The 18,338-nt window shown below is 43.2% G+C and overlaps 1 protein-coding gene across 1 annotated transcript in view; it reads right to left on the bottom strand.

The window, feature by feature from the left end:
• The window catches only part of fancl (FA complementation group L), a 26,048-nt gene extending 7,710 nt beyond the window's left edge, over positions 1–18,338 (bottom strand). Inside the window, exons 1-9 of the mRNA XM_079362852.1 lie at positions 18,030–18,338; positions 17,030–17,088; positions 16,817–16,877; positions 16,257–16,313; positions 15,845–15,942; positions 8,187–8,283; positions 5,794–5,862; positions 678–828; positions 493–576 (exon numbers count right to left, since the gene is read on the bottom strand). Of these exons, the coding sequence (XP_079218978.1) occupies positions 493–576; positions 678–828; positions 5,794–5,862; positions 8,187–8,283; positions 15,845–15,942; positions 16,257–16,313; positions 16,817–16,877; positions 17,030–17,088; positions 18,030–18,116 (763 nt within the window). The 5' untranslated portion in view covers positions 18,117–18,338. The remainder of the gene's footprint in view (positions 1–492; positions 577–677; positions 829–5,793; positions 5,863–8,186; positions 8,284–15,844; positions 15,943–16,256; positions 16,314–16,816; positions 16,878–17,029; positions 17,089–18,029) is intronic.

Here is an 18,338-nt window from a genome sequence, read left to right as displayed (position 1 = left end):
GATGCCAGCCTCGTCTGCGTCGGCAGCCTCTGAGCAACAATGAATGGAGGAGGAATTTTCAAAGATTTCAGGGGATGAGCGACGTGTGATGGTGGTCGTGCACTCTCGGTTACGACATCATTTTTTACTGGTATATTGGTTGCACCAGTAAATACGACGCAACCAAATTTTTCGATGAAAAAAACCGACCCTGGAAGTGCGTCATATACACCGGATTTTACACCAACTTTCACTCTACTCACGGAACCGTGAGCTACCGAGCTTGCAGTAACATCCCCTTCATGAGGAAGGGGATTAACTCGAGTCTCAGTGTGTTGCCTTTAATTCCTTTGAGAATCCTGGGAAATATTTCACTCGCTCACCTTGTGTGCACCTGATGACTGTATCGTAACGAGAAGATTTCACATGCTACAACAGTGTGTCCGTTGCTCGTGCAGATACAGTTCTTGTGCTCTGCCTGAAACTCTGACAAGTGTCAGCCGTGCTACCCACCATGCTCAGCCCCCAGCAGGCAGCATTCTGGCAGCATCTTGGGGTGTCTGGGATCCACTTCCACTTTGATGGATACGTTATTTCCTGCACACACAGATAACAGATGTACAGCAACAATTGGGGTTCTTTAAGAAAAAAAACTAAACTTTAAGAACTTGTCTTTGACAGTGCCGAGTCCTCCCTACCGATGGCGATGCGCCTCATGGTGTCAGAGCGGCTGGGTTTCTCCGGCTCCAGGATCCAGGTTTTACTGTCAATCTCATCCACCACGTCCCAGAATTCTGTCAGAGACTCCAAAACCAGCAGGAAGTGAGTGTGGAGCTGCCCCAGAGTACTCTACAAAACCAGGACAGAGAGAGCACACCAGTCACCGATCATACAAGACAAGTTAGAGCTCTTCAGAGGAGCCAACGGGTGATTTTTAAGGAAACGCATGAATTTCTTTCTTGACCGAAAACACACAAGTTGGGAGTTTTTCTCTCTTTCCCATCTTTTCTTTCTCTGCTACTATGCCATGACATCTACTGCCTTAACAACTCTTCAAATCAAAACAACATTTTCCTTCTTACTTTAACACTCGTTACATCAAAACCTAAATGTGGCTATAATGAAATGTTTGAGTCTGAAAGAGTAAAAGCTAGAAATTGAGCGATGACGTATTTGTGCACTTGAGTTGAGTTAGGTTTATGAGGATCCCCGTCAGCTTTAGCGTAGCTGCAGCAATTTTTTCCACACATCAAACGTGACTGTGTGCATCGGAACATTACAAGAAGAAGAGCCGTGACGAAGCACGAACACAACGAGGAGACCGGGCAGTGCCGGCTTGTCTGCTGGCCGACTGCAGGGAGAGATAACTGGTATCAAATGATCCCCCTGTTTGTTCGATTAACAGTGTCAATAATAATACATGACTAGTTGACTTTCAAAATAAAGCTCAGTTGCAGTTATGTTGCATGTTCATGGCAGGATCAGAGACAGAGATGGAGATAAAAGGGTTAGGCTCCTGATACTTCCAGGAGGAAGTGCATGTGTGAGCATGAGTTTCTCCTGCCAGTCTCCTCGTATTTTTTCCCAGCAGAAAGTGAAATGTGAGCGTGCTGCAGGATATAAGCAGGAGAATTCACCTGGAGCCAGTAAGCGGTGGTAACGTTTATATCCTGTGACTGGAGCAAAGACGGAGTGAAAATGTGAAAATGGCAGAAGAGAGAGCAGAAGATGTTGGTTGGAACTGATTCCGAATGGTCCTGCGTCCTCCTGTCTACTGGATTTATGAAAATACACTCTGAGACAAGGCTTTGGCTACAGTCAGCCCCTGAACTGGCTGATATCATGACATCCATGTTTGAGTAGCCCACAAGCTATCATCAGTTCTTTTCATCCACCAGGATGCAAAGGAACACGACTGCTACATTCAATTTGAGGCAACTGGAGTGACTCAAAGTGCAGACAGAGACTGACCAGTGTGTTCAAAAAAGAAAAAAAAAGAAAAAAGACTGGAACAACTTGAGGCCCACACGCGTGCTCGTTTACACCCCCCCCCCCCCCCCCCCCCCCCCCACCCCCACACACACACACACACAGAGAAGAGAAAGGGAGGCTGATAGAGGTGTCGGGGAGCAATGCAGATGGAATGAGAGGGAAAGAATTAAGGGAAAAAATGAACCAAAAATTATGGGTCATTGTGCCAGCACAGTGCACACAATTAAGCATCGTCCAGGTGCTGAGAGCCTCAGCAATTACAGCCCAATTAATGCCAGTGGCATGATTACGGTTACAGCTCAGGATAACTACGCAAGGCCCAGCTCAGAGAGAGAGAGAGAGACAGAGAGAGAGAGAGAGAGAGCGAGAGAGAGAGAGAGAGAAAGAAAGAAGAAGAGCTGGTAATTGAATTGGTGCTGTATGTTTGAGCAGTCGGTGAGTGAGAACGGCACATGACATATGTATGAAAGACGGCTGAATCTGAGCACAGATTTGATCTATTTATGCTTTTTCTGCCTGACCTCAATCTGACTGTTCAAAAGCTGCTGGGCTGGAAGAATTCACGCCTCTTGACATGGGCACTAGTAAACTTTACTGGTGTCAAAAAAACAAAAACAAAAAACAGACATCTGTGTTAAATGCAGAAGGTCAAATAAGGCCCCACAGAGGAGACTCGCTGATTTAGGCCCTTAAGATAAAGAGGCCTCTTAGGCTGTGTGTGTGTGAGCCGGAGGAGGGTCTAAAGACACAATGAAAACACAACAGCAGTGGACGAGGTCCAGCAGGGAGATAAACAGGACAAACTGCTGTTGTCTGATCCAATCAAAGGAGGCTGAAAATGTAGACAGAGGTACCAGAGCTGTTAATCAATGACCTGAATCGTGCCTCTCTAATACCTGATTTGAACCTCTAACGAAGAGGAGTCAAGGCAAAGTCAAGGAGCATTGTGAAGTATCTTTGAGAAACGTTCTGCTATCATCTTCAGACGAATGATTGGTGGAGACGAGAACCGCGTTAGTTGTTCTAGTCTCCACCAATCGTGTTGTCCAAAAACACCCATTTATTCACTGATGGCAGAGGCTGCTCTGGAACGTCTTCATCAGTATTAACATTCATACACCGGCGCTGAAGCAGTGGGAGCAACTTGGCGTTAGACATTTTGCTCAAGGACACATGGAGAATGTGGCTGCAGGAGCTGCAACACCTGCTGGTTAGTTGTTTACCTGGCTAACTGAGGAGCGGTTAAAAAAACGACCGTGGAGTGCTTCAAAGTCGCCTACCTTCTCTGGACTAGTTAGAGAGAGGACATACTGGCTGCTGCATCGTTGACAGAGAGGCTAGCACTACAACATAGCATGTTTTTATAATGTCTGATCTTATAGTAAGGTCAATTTATGATTTAATTCAAAAGATTTTTTTTAACATATCACAGAAAAATTCCCAAATATTCCAGAGATCCAGAAACATGATTAGTAGGCTCCCAGTCATGGAGAGGATGGTGTATCAGCTAACTCAGGTCACTCAGGATCAACGTTTTAGTGTTTGTAGCTACATTATAAATTACTTATTGAATCCTCCCACTTTAAATCTGACATATTATACCAGTAAAACGTTGTTCATTGTCCAGTCGGCAGCTGCTGCTGTTGAAACTGACGAACGAGCTTCCAAAACATGAGAAGACGTTTGATAACTAATATGAAGACTAATCCTTCGAGATGTTTGTACGAGGTCGGCAAATCTGATTCAAACAGAAAAAAAAAAAATCAGCGACTGCACAACATTGGATCAAATGGTCAAACACATTAATTTTTTTATGAACGCTGAAAACTCCTTGGTTTCAAAATGTACGCTGTTTTCTGTTAAAAATCACCTTTATCTGGACAGCAAGCAGGATGAGGATGTAAACTACACACACGTTTACACACAGGTTTATTTCTCTTGCCATTCTGGTTCCACACAAACGCGCAGAGTGGCATGTCTTGGCCCTGCAACAGAGCAGGCAATAATTACTCATTCAAATGAACATGTCAGGACTGCCGACAGACAGGCCCTTCCCCCCACCACACACGCAAACGCACAACACACACACCCTTCAAAAAACCCGACAAAGAAACACACTTGGCACAGATGCAAGCACATACACATATGATACACACACAAACATACACACACTTCATGTTGCGGTGTGGGAGAGATCCATCAACGGCCCAGCAGGCAGACAGGCTCCATACGGTAGCGCTGTTCTAAGCTGGTCCTCACTGTACGCCTGCCATGTATCAGCTCAACAGCGCGCACACACACACACACACACACACACACACACACACACACACACACACACACACACACATTAGCATCTCTCAGCTCAAATTCTTTTTCAGTCTCCTTTCTGATTTTTGCACAAACACAGACACAGACGCACAAACACACTCTCTCACACACACACACACACACACACACACACACACACACACTCACTCATCCTCTCTTATGTATTTGAAATAGAACGGTCCAGTGCAATGCTGAGACATGGAGCAGTAGTTTTTGTGATAGAAATCTGTTGGTGTGACTGAAACACAAAATCAAACTGGATATCTCAGTATGTGCTTGTGTGTGCGTGTTGAAGTGACACACAGATTCGAGGGCAGTGACAGAGAGAAGAGCCGCAGTAAAAAAAAAAAAAAAAAAAAAAAAAGATAGAGAGCAAACCCTCCTGAAAAAAAAACAGAAAGCAAAGGGAGACAAAGAGAGGAGAAGTTTCATCCAAAGAGTGGATGAAACTTGAGGAGCTAAAAACTAAATATGTATACCTTAAAGGTCACATATTATCCTCCTTTTAAACACATTTATAATAAGTCTCAGAGCTCCCTGAAGCATGTCTGTGAAGTTTTTTGTTGTGAATCCACTCTGATCCTTTGGGTTAGGGTTAGGGTTTCCTTTCATGCCTGTAATCCCCTCTATTTCAGCCCTGCTCAGAACAGCCTGTTTCGGTGTCTGTAGCTTTAAATGTAAATGAGCTGTGCCTGGCCACGCCCCCTCTCTGGAAGGACTTGAATGACTTGGACTTTTCTCGCTCCATGCACTATTGTTTCTCGTGAAAAAGCATATTCAAAAATGCAGGAAGTGTCAGCCACCTGGGGGAGGGGTTACTGCCCTTTGTGATGTCATTGAGGACACATTTTCTGAGAAGTGGAGCAGGCAGAAGATGGAGAGAGTAGACTTTTCTCATAATATAGGAGGTTTGTCGATAGACTAGGGAGACATGTTACAGATAGAAAACCACTGAGAAGTAGATTTTGTATAATACGTGATTTTAAAAAGGATAGTTTATTGGTTCTTTCTTTTTCAAATGGAGGTGTATGAGGTACTTCAATAATAAGTATAATTTGTACAGTAGGTAAATATCACTAACCCTAAGAGAGGGTTTTCCCTCAGTTAGCTTAATATCAACATTGTACTGTACAAATAAAACCTTTAAATCAAACTACATTTTAGTGACAGACTGTCGTGTTCTGCTTGCTGTCGACATACTGTTGAAAAACCCCCCCAACTCTAATCACCCCTTAAATCAAGGAGTCTCAGAGGGACTCATAACATCAGCTTACACCCTGTTCACATCAGTGACCCTACGAGTATACCAAAAACAACAACACTTTTCTTTTTTTATTTGCATCTGCAAATGACGGATAGTTAAGTGACAGTTAGCATAATGAGCTGGCACCTTGATGTTACAGCTGGAAGTTTGCGGCCTTAAGTGTCATTATTATAAGCCATTTTATCCGTACATGGAGGAGAGCGTGTGTGCACGTATACCAACTGTACCTGTGGTGTCCACGTTAAGGCCAGAGGGACGGGCAGGTCAGCAGAGCATTCAGGAGCCTCTGCAGGATGCTGTGTGTGGATGAGAAAATGGAATAACTAATTAACAGTCTCAGATGAAACCAGGCACCAGTTAGTTCAGTGAATGATAACACTGAATTCCACAGAGCCATTCTAACAAAGGATTACTCCACCGTTAAGCAACTGGTTACTTCTTCATGATTTGGGTTGAGTCCGTCTTTCATGATATAATAAACATTAGTGCTTTCATTTAGTCAAACCTCCTTAAGCTCCTTCATGAGAGGCTTTCATCTCTTCCTCTCTCTCTGTTCACCTTCACCAACAAGCGACTTTCTGTCCTTTCCCCGAGCTCTTCCTCTCTCACTCCCCTGCCGTCCAAGACCCATCCATGAGTCCGTGCCAGTGCTGCCTCCTCCCCGGCTGTGCCTGGTGAGGGATGACCTGGCGCTGAATCTGGCAGAAGCAGCTGGAACGCACGGAGGACTTCAAGCTATTTTTACCCAGTGCCAGAGGGGTGACGAGGGCCAGGTGGGCAGGTGGGCTCAGAGTGGGGTCCAGCACCCTCCCTCGTCTCTGGTGGATGTCATCTGGGCCTACAGTAGGTAAGCACCACCTCACCCTGCTACTCTCCCACTACACAAGCGCACTGGGAGATACTTGTACTCCTGCCAGGAACTACAAACATGAGAGATGTGCCTTTACTTGGGCCCTATTCGCACTCAATTACTATAACCTGAGGTCCTCTGATGATTGGTCAGAATGGCAGAGGACATCATTTTAATCCTGTCTGAATCGAACATGTGACAAAAAAATGTCCGGGGTAAATTACCTACCATATTTTAGCAAACCGAAAGTCTTCTGATAGCAGTAATCTGAATCAGCATCTCAGTAATTTGGGGTGATTCTTTTTTTAAGGTCTCGATGTCTTCATCGTGTGGAGACCAAAACGCAGAAAGGGCAAATTCAAAATCCATCAGAAGAACCAGATGTGCTTTGATGGCACGTTTTGCAGCATGCTGTACAGAACATTTTCAACATGAAGCTTCTACCGAATCATCCGCAGAATCCCAAATCCCCCCTCCTGTCCTCCAACAATCTTCACTGGCTGCCAGATATCGCAAATATTTTGTTGACTTCTGTACCTGTCTGAACTCCAGACTCTCTGATCGTCCTCCTCCGTGCTCCTCATTGTTCCTCCTGCCTGCTTGACCGCCATGATGTCTCCGGCTCCCCTCCTCTCTGGATCTTCTACAGGCCACCTGTGACCCTGACTCTCTCTCTCTCTACTTTGACAGCCTTTAACAACACTTACCTTTTCATCATTTTAAAATTCCCTTTTCTGCTTTTCACTTCTGCCGCTCTCACTTAGACCCCTGGTAGTTTTTATTTTTGCATTTTTTTAAGGTGACCTTGAGTGACCTGAAAGGCACCCTGAAAGAAACCTTCTTACTTTGGAAAGTGTACATTTGTGTAAGTGTTTTTAATTGCCGGACATGATTGGGCAGCCGATCATTCTAAGCCGCTGAGAAAGGAGAACAATATGGCGAGGACAATTTTGTCTTAACTGACAGAAATGATGGCCAAGGCTGAAAATGAGATCCGAGTCATAATGAACTGGAATTACCCTTTAAGGTTAACAAGAAGCAATAATGTCTGATTGGACTGTTATTCTTTATTAACAGTCCTTCTCGAGCCTCATGTTTTTTTTCTTTATAATGGGGCTGGGGGGACTCATGGGGATCCTTGAGACTATTAGAGGGACTTAGCAGCGACTCTAATGCCACAATAATTGAATTCACACAAAATTATCACATTCGGAGAATGATGTTCTCGCACACTCACACGAGTGGGATGGGATGATGGAACACACTCGGTCACCTCGTGTCGGACAATTTAGAGATCTGTGACATGGAATCTTTCAAACATCCTGCTACTCCAAAGGGAAAAAAAAAAACCCCACGTTTACCTCTCTACGTTTTTACACAGCAGCGAGCTCAAACAGCCTCTATGCAGATGAGTGTGGGTGTATTGGTTTTCTTTATGCATACAGGAAGGTTTCCCATCATGCTGAGGTCTATGTGGAGATGTTTTATCTGTGCTACATCTCAGTCACAGTGGGTTATCATGTCTCTCCACACCCTCTCCAGCTTGACCTAGATTTGGGGGTGCAGATGTAAATCACTGATTTGCTATCAGCAAATTGAACAACCCATATGCGTTCAGTGGAGTTGGCCTGTTCTGGATTTGGATTGGCTGGAGGTCAAATTGGGGAGTTTTCCAGTTGATGGTGGATAATTTTCAGTGTGAAAAGTCCTTTCTGCAAACTGTATGTATGTGTGTGTGTGTGTGTGTGTTCAGGAGAGTGTGTGTCGTACCTTAGACTTGAGTTGAACAGTGAGGACGTGCTGCCTGCCAGAGGAGTCCTCTGCCTTCAGTTTCACCGTCCTAAACTCTGTGTCTATGGAGAGCAGCCTGAAGATGGACACACACACACACACACAATATATAAAACACAATAAATCAACATCTGTACACAGAGCAGGGAACACTTAACAGTGTAAACTGACAGCAGCCATCATCCGTCATTAATCACATGCGCAGAGAGCAATACTGAGACTTCAACTGTTTGGATTTATAACCCCGGCTAACAACGCGGTGACACTGCATCAGGCGACGGCTCCACCTTTAATACATACAACACTTGTTACATGCTTTCTTCTTTCAATTTCAAATGGAATTATTCTTCATTTTCAGTAATGCTCTAATAGAGGAATGTAATAGATCCAATGTGACATAGGCCGAGAGCATTTCTTTTCATGCTGAGTCAGCACAGAAACATCATGGACATCATTCTTTCTGAAAGAAAATACTCTAAATGTATGTTAGGGAAGGACAAAATAAAGATACGGCAATAAATCATCGCTCTGAATGAGTAACACGAATATCGTATGTCAAGCTGTTTGAAAGGAGGGAGGGGAATGACATGAGGAAGTGTTGAAGAAAGGGTAAAGGGCTTTTTTTTTTTTTTTTTTAAGATTTATTTTTGGCGTTTTTATGCCTTTATTATAGAGGGAGGAAAAGGGGGAGAGAGTGGGGAGAGACATGCGGGAAATGGGCCACAGGCCGGACGCGAACCCGGGCTGCCCGCGCGCGAGGACTGAGCCTCAATACGTGGGATCGCGCGCACTGCCGCTGCGCCACCGGCGACCCCGGTAAAGGGCTTTTTACCTGCACATGCTAATATCATGTGTCTGGTTTTAAACAAACACGTCTCTGTTTTGATGCGTCTCTTAAGCAGACTTAAACACAGCTTTCCGTCCTGCAACATTCAACATCCTGACAGCCACAGAAAAGGGTTTTCACACTATCAGATTTTTAAAAACAAGTCGAGGAACAGTCAAACGATCTTATATCGTTTTCGGTGACGACTGTGGCTCATTGGGAAGAGTCCGTCGTTTCTCAACTGGAAAGTTGTGGGTTCAATCCCCAGCTCCTGCAGCCAAATGTCCGATGTGTCCTTGGGTAAGACACTTCACTCCACGTTGCCTCTGCTGCTTAGCCAGCGGTACTTGGATGTGTTTGAATGGTTTACTTAATACTTACTGTCACTCTGCATAGCAGCCTCTACCATCAGTGTGTGAATGTGTGAGTGTGACCTGCTGGGTAAAAGTGCTCTGAGTATCAGAAGCCTAGAGAAACACTGTCCAGGCTCAAGCCCATTTACCATTTATCATTTCTATGATACCATGGCAACAAAACACAAGTCCCAGTCACATTGTAATTTGGATAATTGACTGTTTGTAGCCTCCCATAAGTGCAAGCAGACAACTCCTGTTGAAGCTGCAAAAATAGGTTGTCAACATTTTGATTCACAATGAGTTTGTGTAAATGAGATTTACAAAATTATTTTATTTTTACAATATATTAAATGATACATATTTTTTTATTTTGTTTATTATCTCTTTAACTCGTGGCAGAGTTGGGTTAAAGATTTATCTGAGATTTCTTTTTAAATCTTCAGTTCTTTTCGATACTATTGATCCTTAAAATAACAGTGATTGTATTGTTTCGCAATATGTTGTATTAAATATAACAGCATATCAAAAGTCTTTAGATGAATGCAGAAATCCATCCACACTGCCTGCAGAACCATTTAGCAGAGGACAATATGTTGTTAAGGCTGCAGCAGTCTAGACTATCAGTACATGTGCACAGGTTGACAGTTATTTGACTCTGAACAAACCCGCCATGATTTGAGTAAATAAATGTGATGCTAACTCGACAGGGACTTCAGCAGTCAGTCAGTCAGAGCCTCCTTAAAATCATCCGTCCCCTGGTGACTTTAGCATTGGTTCACAGTTTCAGGCTTGAGTCAACCTGTAAATCACACCGCCTCCTCCCTCGGCTAATTATAACCTACGAGGCCGAGGACAAAACACTGATCCGGCCCGAGCACACACTCTTAAGACTGCCGTCAGATTTACTGCTGCTCCTGCACACTATGAAGGAGCCGCTCCTTCCTCCCCCTCTCGAGTCCTTCTCTGGTCTGCTGAAGACCTGGAGACAAAAGGCTGATCGGAGACAAAGGCTGTGGACGGTCCTCTCCCAGATTTACAGTGCTTTACGACGGTCGCTCTGTGCCGAGGCTGACACGGGCCGTATATCTGCCAAGGATTTATGGAGTTGAGTGAGAAAGGAGTGATGTGAGCCGGGTGCTCAGGAATGACACGCACACACATTTAGGGAAGTGATGGAATGATGGAGTCCGATGTGCCCGATTCACAAAGGCGCCGGCTCGCTCACACACATGAACTCAGGCATCAGTGAAGGGCTTCTGGAGTTCATATGTAAACTCACATTTACAACTCACACACACGCCCATCACGATAACACCAACTTCACTCTGGTTCCCAGTGTTGCACATTTTCATTTCTGCAATTTCACCTCGACCCCTTTACTCTGTCTTTGAAATCACCTTTACATTAAGATTTACGATCACCCTATTGAACAAACACACATGCACAGCCACTTAAATGTATTAATGTCACCAATCAGGACCACATTGATTTCATTCAGTAACTATTGCCCAATGGCCTGTGACAATAAGAAGTTACTCTGTGACCACATCAGTGACTTGACAGTGGCCCCTTATGGCCACTAAGTGTTACCTCCACAGTAATCCAGTGCACCATCACAGTTCCACCAACATCCCACTTTGGGTTGTTTTTTTTCACTTAGGTAAACATAGACAGACACTGAAGCTCTTGTACTTCTCCAGTGGTGAAGTCGCTGCAGGAGCAGAACACTACGAGTTCATTATCAGTTGCTATGTTGGTTGAACTTTTTTTTTCCCACTCCGCCACCAGATTCTGCGAAACCAACCGTCTGATTTGACAAAGATGTACAATCTGTACCTGTGGGTCTGGATTATCAGCATGGGAAGTGTTTCTGTAATCTGTTTGTAGTCTGAACTGCATTGACCATTCACATACAGGATCAGCAGACTTTGGTGTATGCAGGGATATCAGTCCATAGGGAAAGCCAAAGCAGCCAGAACACATTCTGTGCTAATGACATACCAGCTCCCATCAGCAGTTTTCTGACAAAACTTCACCAGTCTTTATAAACAGATCTCAACACACAGCTGGAGTGAGCCAGAGTGAAGCCTCTGTGTAACTAGTGTTTACCTCTGAGCTGAGACTCACAAGAAACACATGAACAGACACTACTCCATAGGATGTAATGGACCAAGAAACCGAAGTACACGTCTTCAATGTTAACGTCTCACGGATGACTTCCATCTCCAGAGGCTTATTTCCTCATCGGACAATTAGACAATGGTTACCAATGGATTCTCAGACTGTGATAAACTGAATCTGACCCCTGCAATCTGACTAGACATGATGTCTTGTTACAATAAGAACAATTTCATTTCTGATAGGATGCTTAAGAAGTTGAACTGTATTAGAGCAGACAACATTATATAACATTTGGTTGTATTTATTGAAACCGTTCTAAAGTGAGTTAAAATGAGTGTTTGATTATATATAAAGGGCGGACAAGTCAGATCAGTACTTGTCTATTTATTGAAGTTTAACATTTGAGTAAAAAGTATCAGAAGTGAAAAAGTTATTATCGGTATATCGCTTACACACACATCTCCTCTCCTCTGAGCTCTTACACGGAGAGGAGCAGAGACTAGCTGCCGCTGCTACTTGGCCATGATGGAAACAGCGTGACAGTCAGACGTCCTACTGGGAAGACTGATGAGAGCATCCCATTTGCAACTCAACAGCCAAGTGAGCCGTTTCCAGACAGAGCACACCACGCACATTTGTGCTTTGTGTGTATTTGTGTATGTCTTTTTTTTGTGTCGACAAAATGATTAATGAACAGTGAGAGCAACACATATGTAGCGCTTGTGTGTGCAGGACATTTGAAATGAACATCCATGCAATGGTACAGGAAGTGGAGGGCGGTGGAAGTTATGTATGTACAGATCACATGCACACTTATCTTAGAAGACACAAAAACACCGGAATATTAATAAGCCAAGCATGCAGTCGGACTAACCAGGCCACTCTCATTAATTACTCCACTTAACTGCAGAAATCCCAATACTGTTTGTATTTGTATTTACATCAAATCATTAAAGGAGTCATTCATTAGCTGGCCTAATAACGTAACAAAGTGATGGAACAAAAACGCATGCAGCACAGCACACGCAGACACACACACACACACACACACACACACACACACACACACACACACGACCTGTTTTAAACAACAGCCTTATGTCCACTCGGTTATTTCCTCAATTGTGACCACCGTGTGTCTCTTTAATATAAATATTACTTGTGAGGTCCTAAAGATGTTAGAGGTGAGTCTGACTTTGAGTGACAGGTCGGGCAAAGATGGTCATATATTACAAAAAGACCTCTGTTAAACTTTTAATGTAATTTAAAAAATTAATTAATTAAAATTTCAAACAAATCCTTCATGAAATAAATCCATTTACTTCAGTCTGTCTGGGGCTTTGACACAGGCTACAATTAAAAAACATGAAATTTCAACAGATTTACATCACATAAAAAAACAACATATTACCCCATAATATGATCAAAACGTACTTCCCTTCATGTAGTCGGCGGGCTAAAATGTGCGGCTTTAACAGGCTTGTGCTCTTACCTGCAGCCGACTCTCACCGCCATCAACAAATACAATAAACTAGATTCCACAAGATCTGATTTCATTTGTAGACTAGTACAGGGATATCTCCAGTCCTACCACGGCGAATAGAACGTGATTCTGTGGTAAATACTGTAAACTAGATCTGACCTGATAATGTTCAAGCCTTGGGACTGGACTGTACACATGTATAATTTTGAGAAACATAGAGGTTACCAACCCCCATCTCCAACCAGCCTCCCTTTTGTCTGAATATGGTCACGTCAAGCTTCAAAAAGAGAAAAAAAAACAGAGATGACAAAAGGCAAACGTACGCTTCAATGTGAAAGTCTACAAACTGATGGGTTACATTAAGTCTTGGATAAACAAAATGGTTCGAGGACATTGAACCCGTCAGCCCTGGGGCCAGGCTGACCCAGCAGAGCACGGCTGTCAGTCAGAGAGCCACGATAACTGTCCTCAGAAGAGCAGCAACACACTGTGACAGAGTGATAACACTGTGAGAAGAAGTGATGACACTCTGTACTTACACTGAGAGCCTGTGAACATGAAGTGCCAGCTGTGCCCGTAATGAGCCCCGGAGCTTCCAGGGCCACGTTCTGAGGCCACCGAGTGATGGCGGCTGACCTACTTGACCTCATTTTCCATTAATTAACATGTGGTATGCCATCTTCAGCCAATTAAGATGACCACACTCTCAAATGGAGACATGCGGAGGGAGATGGAGAGTGAGAAAGACTCACTTACCTGGCCCAATCAGCAGACGGAATTACAGCTGAAAACCCCTGGTGGCTATTAGCACGGCCCATACCAATTAAGACGCTAAGCGAATCTCGAGTGCTTTGGAGATTGAGGCCCACTGTGTATAATGCCTTCTAACCGTAACACGACACTGAAAATGAAGTTGGTCCCATTTCCAGCATAAAGCATACCTTCACCCCCTCTTCTCCTATTAAAACCTGAGAGTCTTCAATTAGAGTCATTTGCATTTTGTTAATATCATAATTGTAGCCGCGGTCATTAATAGGAAAGTGGAAAATGAGTGTAGTAGTCAAGGCTTAATCCGAGCTGGGGGAGAATAGATATCTCCTACAAACCACCACCGCTGCTGCCCCCCTCCTCCTCCTCCTCCTTCTTCTCCTGATGAGTGGAGACGGCGATATTAGCCGGGCCTGTCATCACGCGTGGGCTGAGAGTTATTAAATGTGACCTGGATTTAACTATAACTCAATAACTAAAAATAAGGAAGTCATTAAGAGCCATTTGTAAATGTGAAGCTGTGTTGTTGCAGGCTCTCCAATCGGTTAACGCTGCTGGGAGGAATACAAAGAGCGCTCTGAAAAGCTTTGTAGACATTTACACACCTCCGTATGTTAATCTTACCTCTTGAGAGAATGCACAAAAAAGGTCTACATTAATAACTTACAGTAATCATTTTGGCCCACAATCTCTGGGATTTACAGTAAACTACACATGCATGCACGAGAAAACACCGAGTGGGAATGGGAACATCCCCATGTTGTATAATGAGAGAAAATACTTATTTAATTATCACTTGATTCGCGCTGTAAGCCATTTCAAACAACTATTTCATGAAGTGGCAGTTCCTTCAGTAGTGTGGTACTTGTAGTTTATTGTGGTAGCAATGATTGTAGTTTTATCTCAAGCTAATTTTTAAGAATGATGATGGCACTTCTGAAACTAAAATGACTCCCTCGCGGATGTATGCCTCCACCGACAAGACGCAGTTTATATCTGTCACTGTTTCGAACAAAATACCACTGTTACTGTGGATTAGAGGTAAAGTGAACACAAAGGACAATTAGACCTACGCTTACATTGTGCAGCAATCATTTAGAAGAGGAACTCACAGTGATACCAAAGAACTGTGCGTTCACTCTTGCACACACAACTCCCAAAAACCTCCTGAAATGTTCAGGCTGCATACGTAAAAACAAACTGCTGTTTTTGTTGTTGTTGTTTTTTTTCTCACTCCGCTAAGTGAGTCAATGTGAGGAGAATGCAACAGGATATATTCAGGACAATTCACCGTGAGCGAGTGGGAGATGGGGATGATGTTTATTATCTTGCGACCGTAATGATCTCATGTGCGCGTAAGAAAACTGCTTCTTTCCGTTTTCTGTTCTTCTCTGCTCTGTTGTTGGTACCATGACTTTGTCGAACTACACGCAGCCTTGATATAAAGGTAAAAAACTGTTATCAGTGTAGAACTATGAAAAACATCACTTGTGTTTCTTTTGCGACTGCTGCAGATAATTTCAATAGACTATCAGGACTTATCCTTTGCAGATGGAGTTGTTCTCTCTGCCAACCTTTTTAAAAATAAACCAAACCAGATAAATACAATCCATCCATGAGTTTCTAGAATTGCTATTGTGAGATAAGTACAGAAATCAAGTTATATCAATGACTTTTGACAAACCAAACCTGACAAGTTTATCCTAGAGCAGAGGTACATGCTTGCGCCCAATCTTAAGAAATATCTTTCATACACACTTGACAAAGTGGATGCACAATAATGACACAGAAACAAGTGCCAGATAAGTGCTTTCCCTGGACTTTAGGACATCCAAGTGAAGTTGACATATGATACTTTCGGGGTGCCAAAATCACCAAGTTATTTTCTGTTCATCCTTGAAGCAGAGTGGGCTTGGGTGGCATGTTGTTACAACAGTCGAAGCAGTCAGAGGAGAGAACAAGCATTTCAAGTGAACTTACTTTGATAAACATGAAATGTGCAAAAATGCGGCATTCCAGCATTTCACTTGTATTCATTTTTTTAAACCGAGCTGCAATGTTGGTGCTCCTAGCGGTCACTTACTTGTCCCACCCGAGGGTCTCCATCTCAGAGATGAGCTGAGAGTAATACTGAGGAGGCGGGATGGAGCGGCACTCAGGACGGTTCTTCAGACACACTTCCTAAAAAAACACAAACAAAAAAACAAACAAAAACAGAGCGAATGCGTTTTTATTCCAAACCTTAAATACTGTTCCCATCATAGCACAGCTCTGCACAACATCATTAATGCAGCAGAAATAAATCAGGGCCAGTAAGTCACGCGCTTTGTTTGGTGGCAAGCACAAAGGCTGTTACACTTTTCATTAATCTTACAAAATATACATGTACATGTGTGCCTCACAGTCAAGGCTATTGATAGAGCCTGAAGGTTCCTATTCATGAAGCAACAATGTCACAGTGACCGTGCTAACCACTGTGTCTTTCTCCTCCTTACCAAGACGGTCTTCAGCTCCAGAATGAAACTGACAAGCTCGGCTGACTGCTGCAGCCTCTGTGAGAAGTCAAACAAGAGAGAAAAGACATCCTTGAATGGGAGGATAATGAAGTGACAGTGTCTATTTTTCCTCTAGCCAGCCATTCAAATCAAACACACTGTTTGTGATTAATGGGGGCTGCCACCAGCTTTAATAATTAATGATAGCTTAAAGGCTGTGAAAATAATGAACTTTGCAGCCCGGGGTGAAATATCAATCTCATCCAAATAACCCTGAGGGGCCACATAACAAATAGGGACATTTTCCAGGCGATGTTAATTAAACAGTGGAAAACATTTTTCCCTGCTTGAGAGTGAGGGCCGACCTGAGTGGTGGCACACAAGTACGAGAAGGATGCCTGACATGATGCAGGGGAACACAAAGGGAGCCAAAATGACGGACGAATCAGCCTAATCGCAGTCTGAGCGGGCAGATGCAACAAAAAAGAAAAAAGAAAAAAAAATACACACTGGTCCGCCAAATACAACACATGGTTTTGCACTGCATACATACAGTTTACCTGCTTCACTATGTGCTCATATCCACGCAACAGGTGTTTCAATTGCCAACAGCAGTGCAGCCTATGAGAACAAAGTCAGGATCAGATACAGCAACCACAACAGAAAATACAGCTCCAAAACGTGGAGTATCCATTTGTAAATAAAGTGTAAGCATCAACAGCCTGGACTGGGTATCACATTAAAAAAAAAAGAAGGTATAAGTAAGTTTATACCTGGCCCGTTTCATCTGACGATCAGGTGGTAGTAAAATTCTCAATCGAAAGTCTTGTTCCTGTTAGAAGAAAATCAAGCCTGTTACGACAGACACTGAGCAGCATGTTTAGTACACTTATCATTTAACAGTCACAAGCAGGGATGTAACCATTCACTCAACTCACGATATGATTCACGATACTGAGTTCACGATTCCGTTCTCGCACGATTTATCTTGAGAGAATCTGGAGGTGATTGGAGCTTCTCAGTGAGGTGTTGATTAAATGCTGCATCATGTTGGCTGTGTTATTTATGTAATATTGACTTCTGACTTATTGTGATCTGTTATCTACTCACCTCTTTCACTTTGTGTCTCGGGGAAGTCAAAATGCTCTGACTGCCTTGATAACGCCTGCTGACACTCACGATATTTACTGCGATTCATGATGTCAGAGTACCGATTTCGAACCTGGACACCTTTACATTGATTATTAACTGCCTCGCGATTAATTTTTACATCCCTGGTTAAGTGAAATGATCTTTCTCACCACTTCTACAGCTGGCCAACTATTTGAACACGTGACCTGTCAAACTTCCTTTATTAATGAACAACCACTTCTGTGTGAGTTGCTAAATGTGCATGTAAGGTTTAACATAAAGTTGCATATCTATCATATGTAGCAATATTATCGAGTCTTCAACTCAGCAGTAAACACAACAGAAGGAAGGAAGGAAATACAAAACCAAACATGAGGCTACTTATTCATTGGACTGCTTTTACTGCTCAAAGAGTTTGCAGCTGACTTTCACAACAGCGTATAATGTTACGAACCAGTCAAATAATTAATGACACAAATAAGAGCATTTTGAGGTGCCGAATTTAAATGCTGCATATAAACATTAGTAAACCGTATTAAGACTAATCTTCACAGCATCTCAAGGTATCAAAAAGCGATGTGCAATGATTGTTGCATTTTTGTAATGAAGTTCGGACCCCCGTTGTTTTACTCTTCGTCGTACCTGCACTGTGATGAATCCATCGTAGACTGTTTTCTCCTTGTTCAGGGGTAAAAGCATCGGGTTGTCTTTAGCCAACCAATTGTCCATGTTGACGTTTATCAGTCAAACTTTCCGACGGCTGACTTCGTCACTAACGTCAGCAAGCCGGACAGGAACAACTAACGGTGACGTTTCAATACTTCGGAAAGAGATGTGTCTATAAATGTTGTTGGATAAAATATGTAATCTCTTCGTTTGAGTCAGGAATAACTTTTCAAAGAAGAGTCAGCGTACAGTATTTACCTCCCGCCATCAAAAGCAAAACAAGCG

The sequence above is a fragment of the Symphodus melops genome, assembly GCF_947650265.1.
Source record: "Symphodus melops genome assembly, chromosome: 15".
Classification (NCBI taxonomy): Eukaryota; Metazoa; Chordata; class Actinopteri; order Labriformes; family Labridae; genus Symphodus; species Symphodus melops.
Note: the sequence above shows the minus strand (reverse complement) of the source record. Positions and strands in the feature narration are given on the sequence as shown.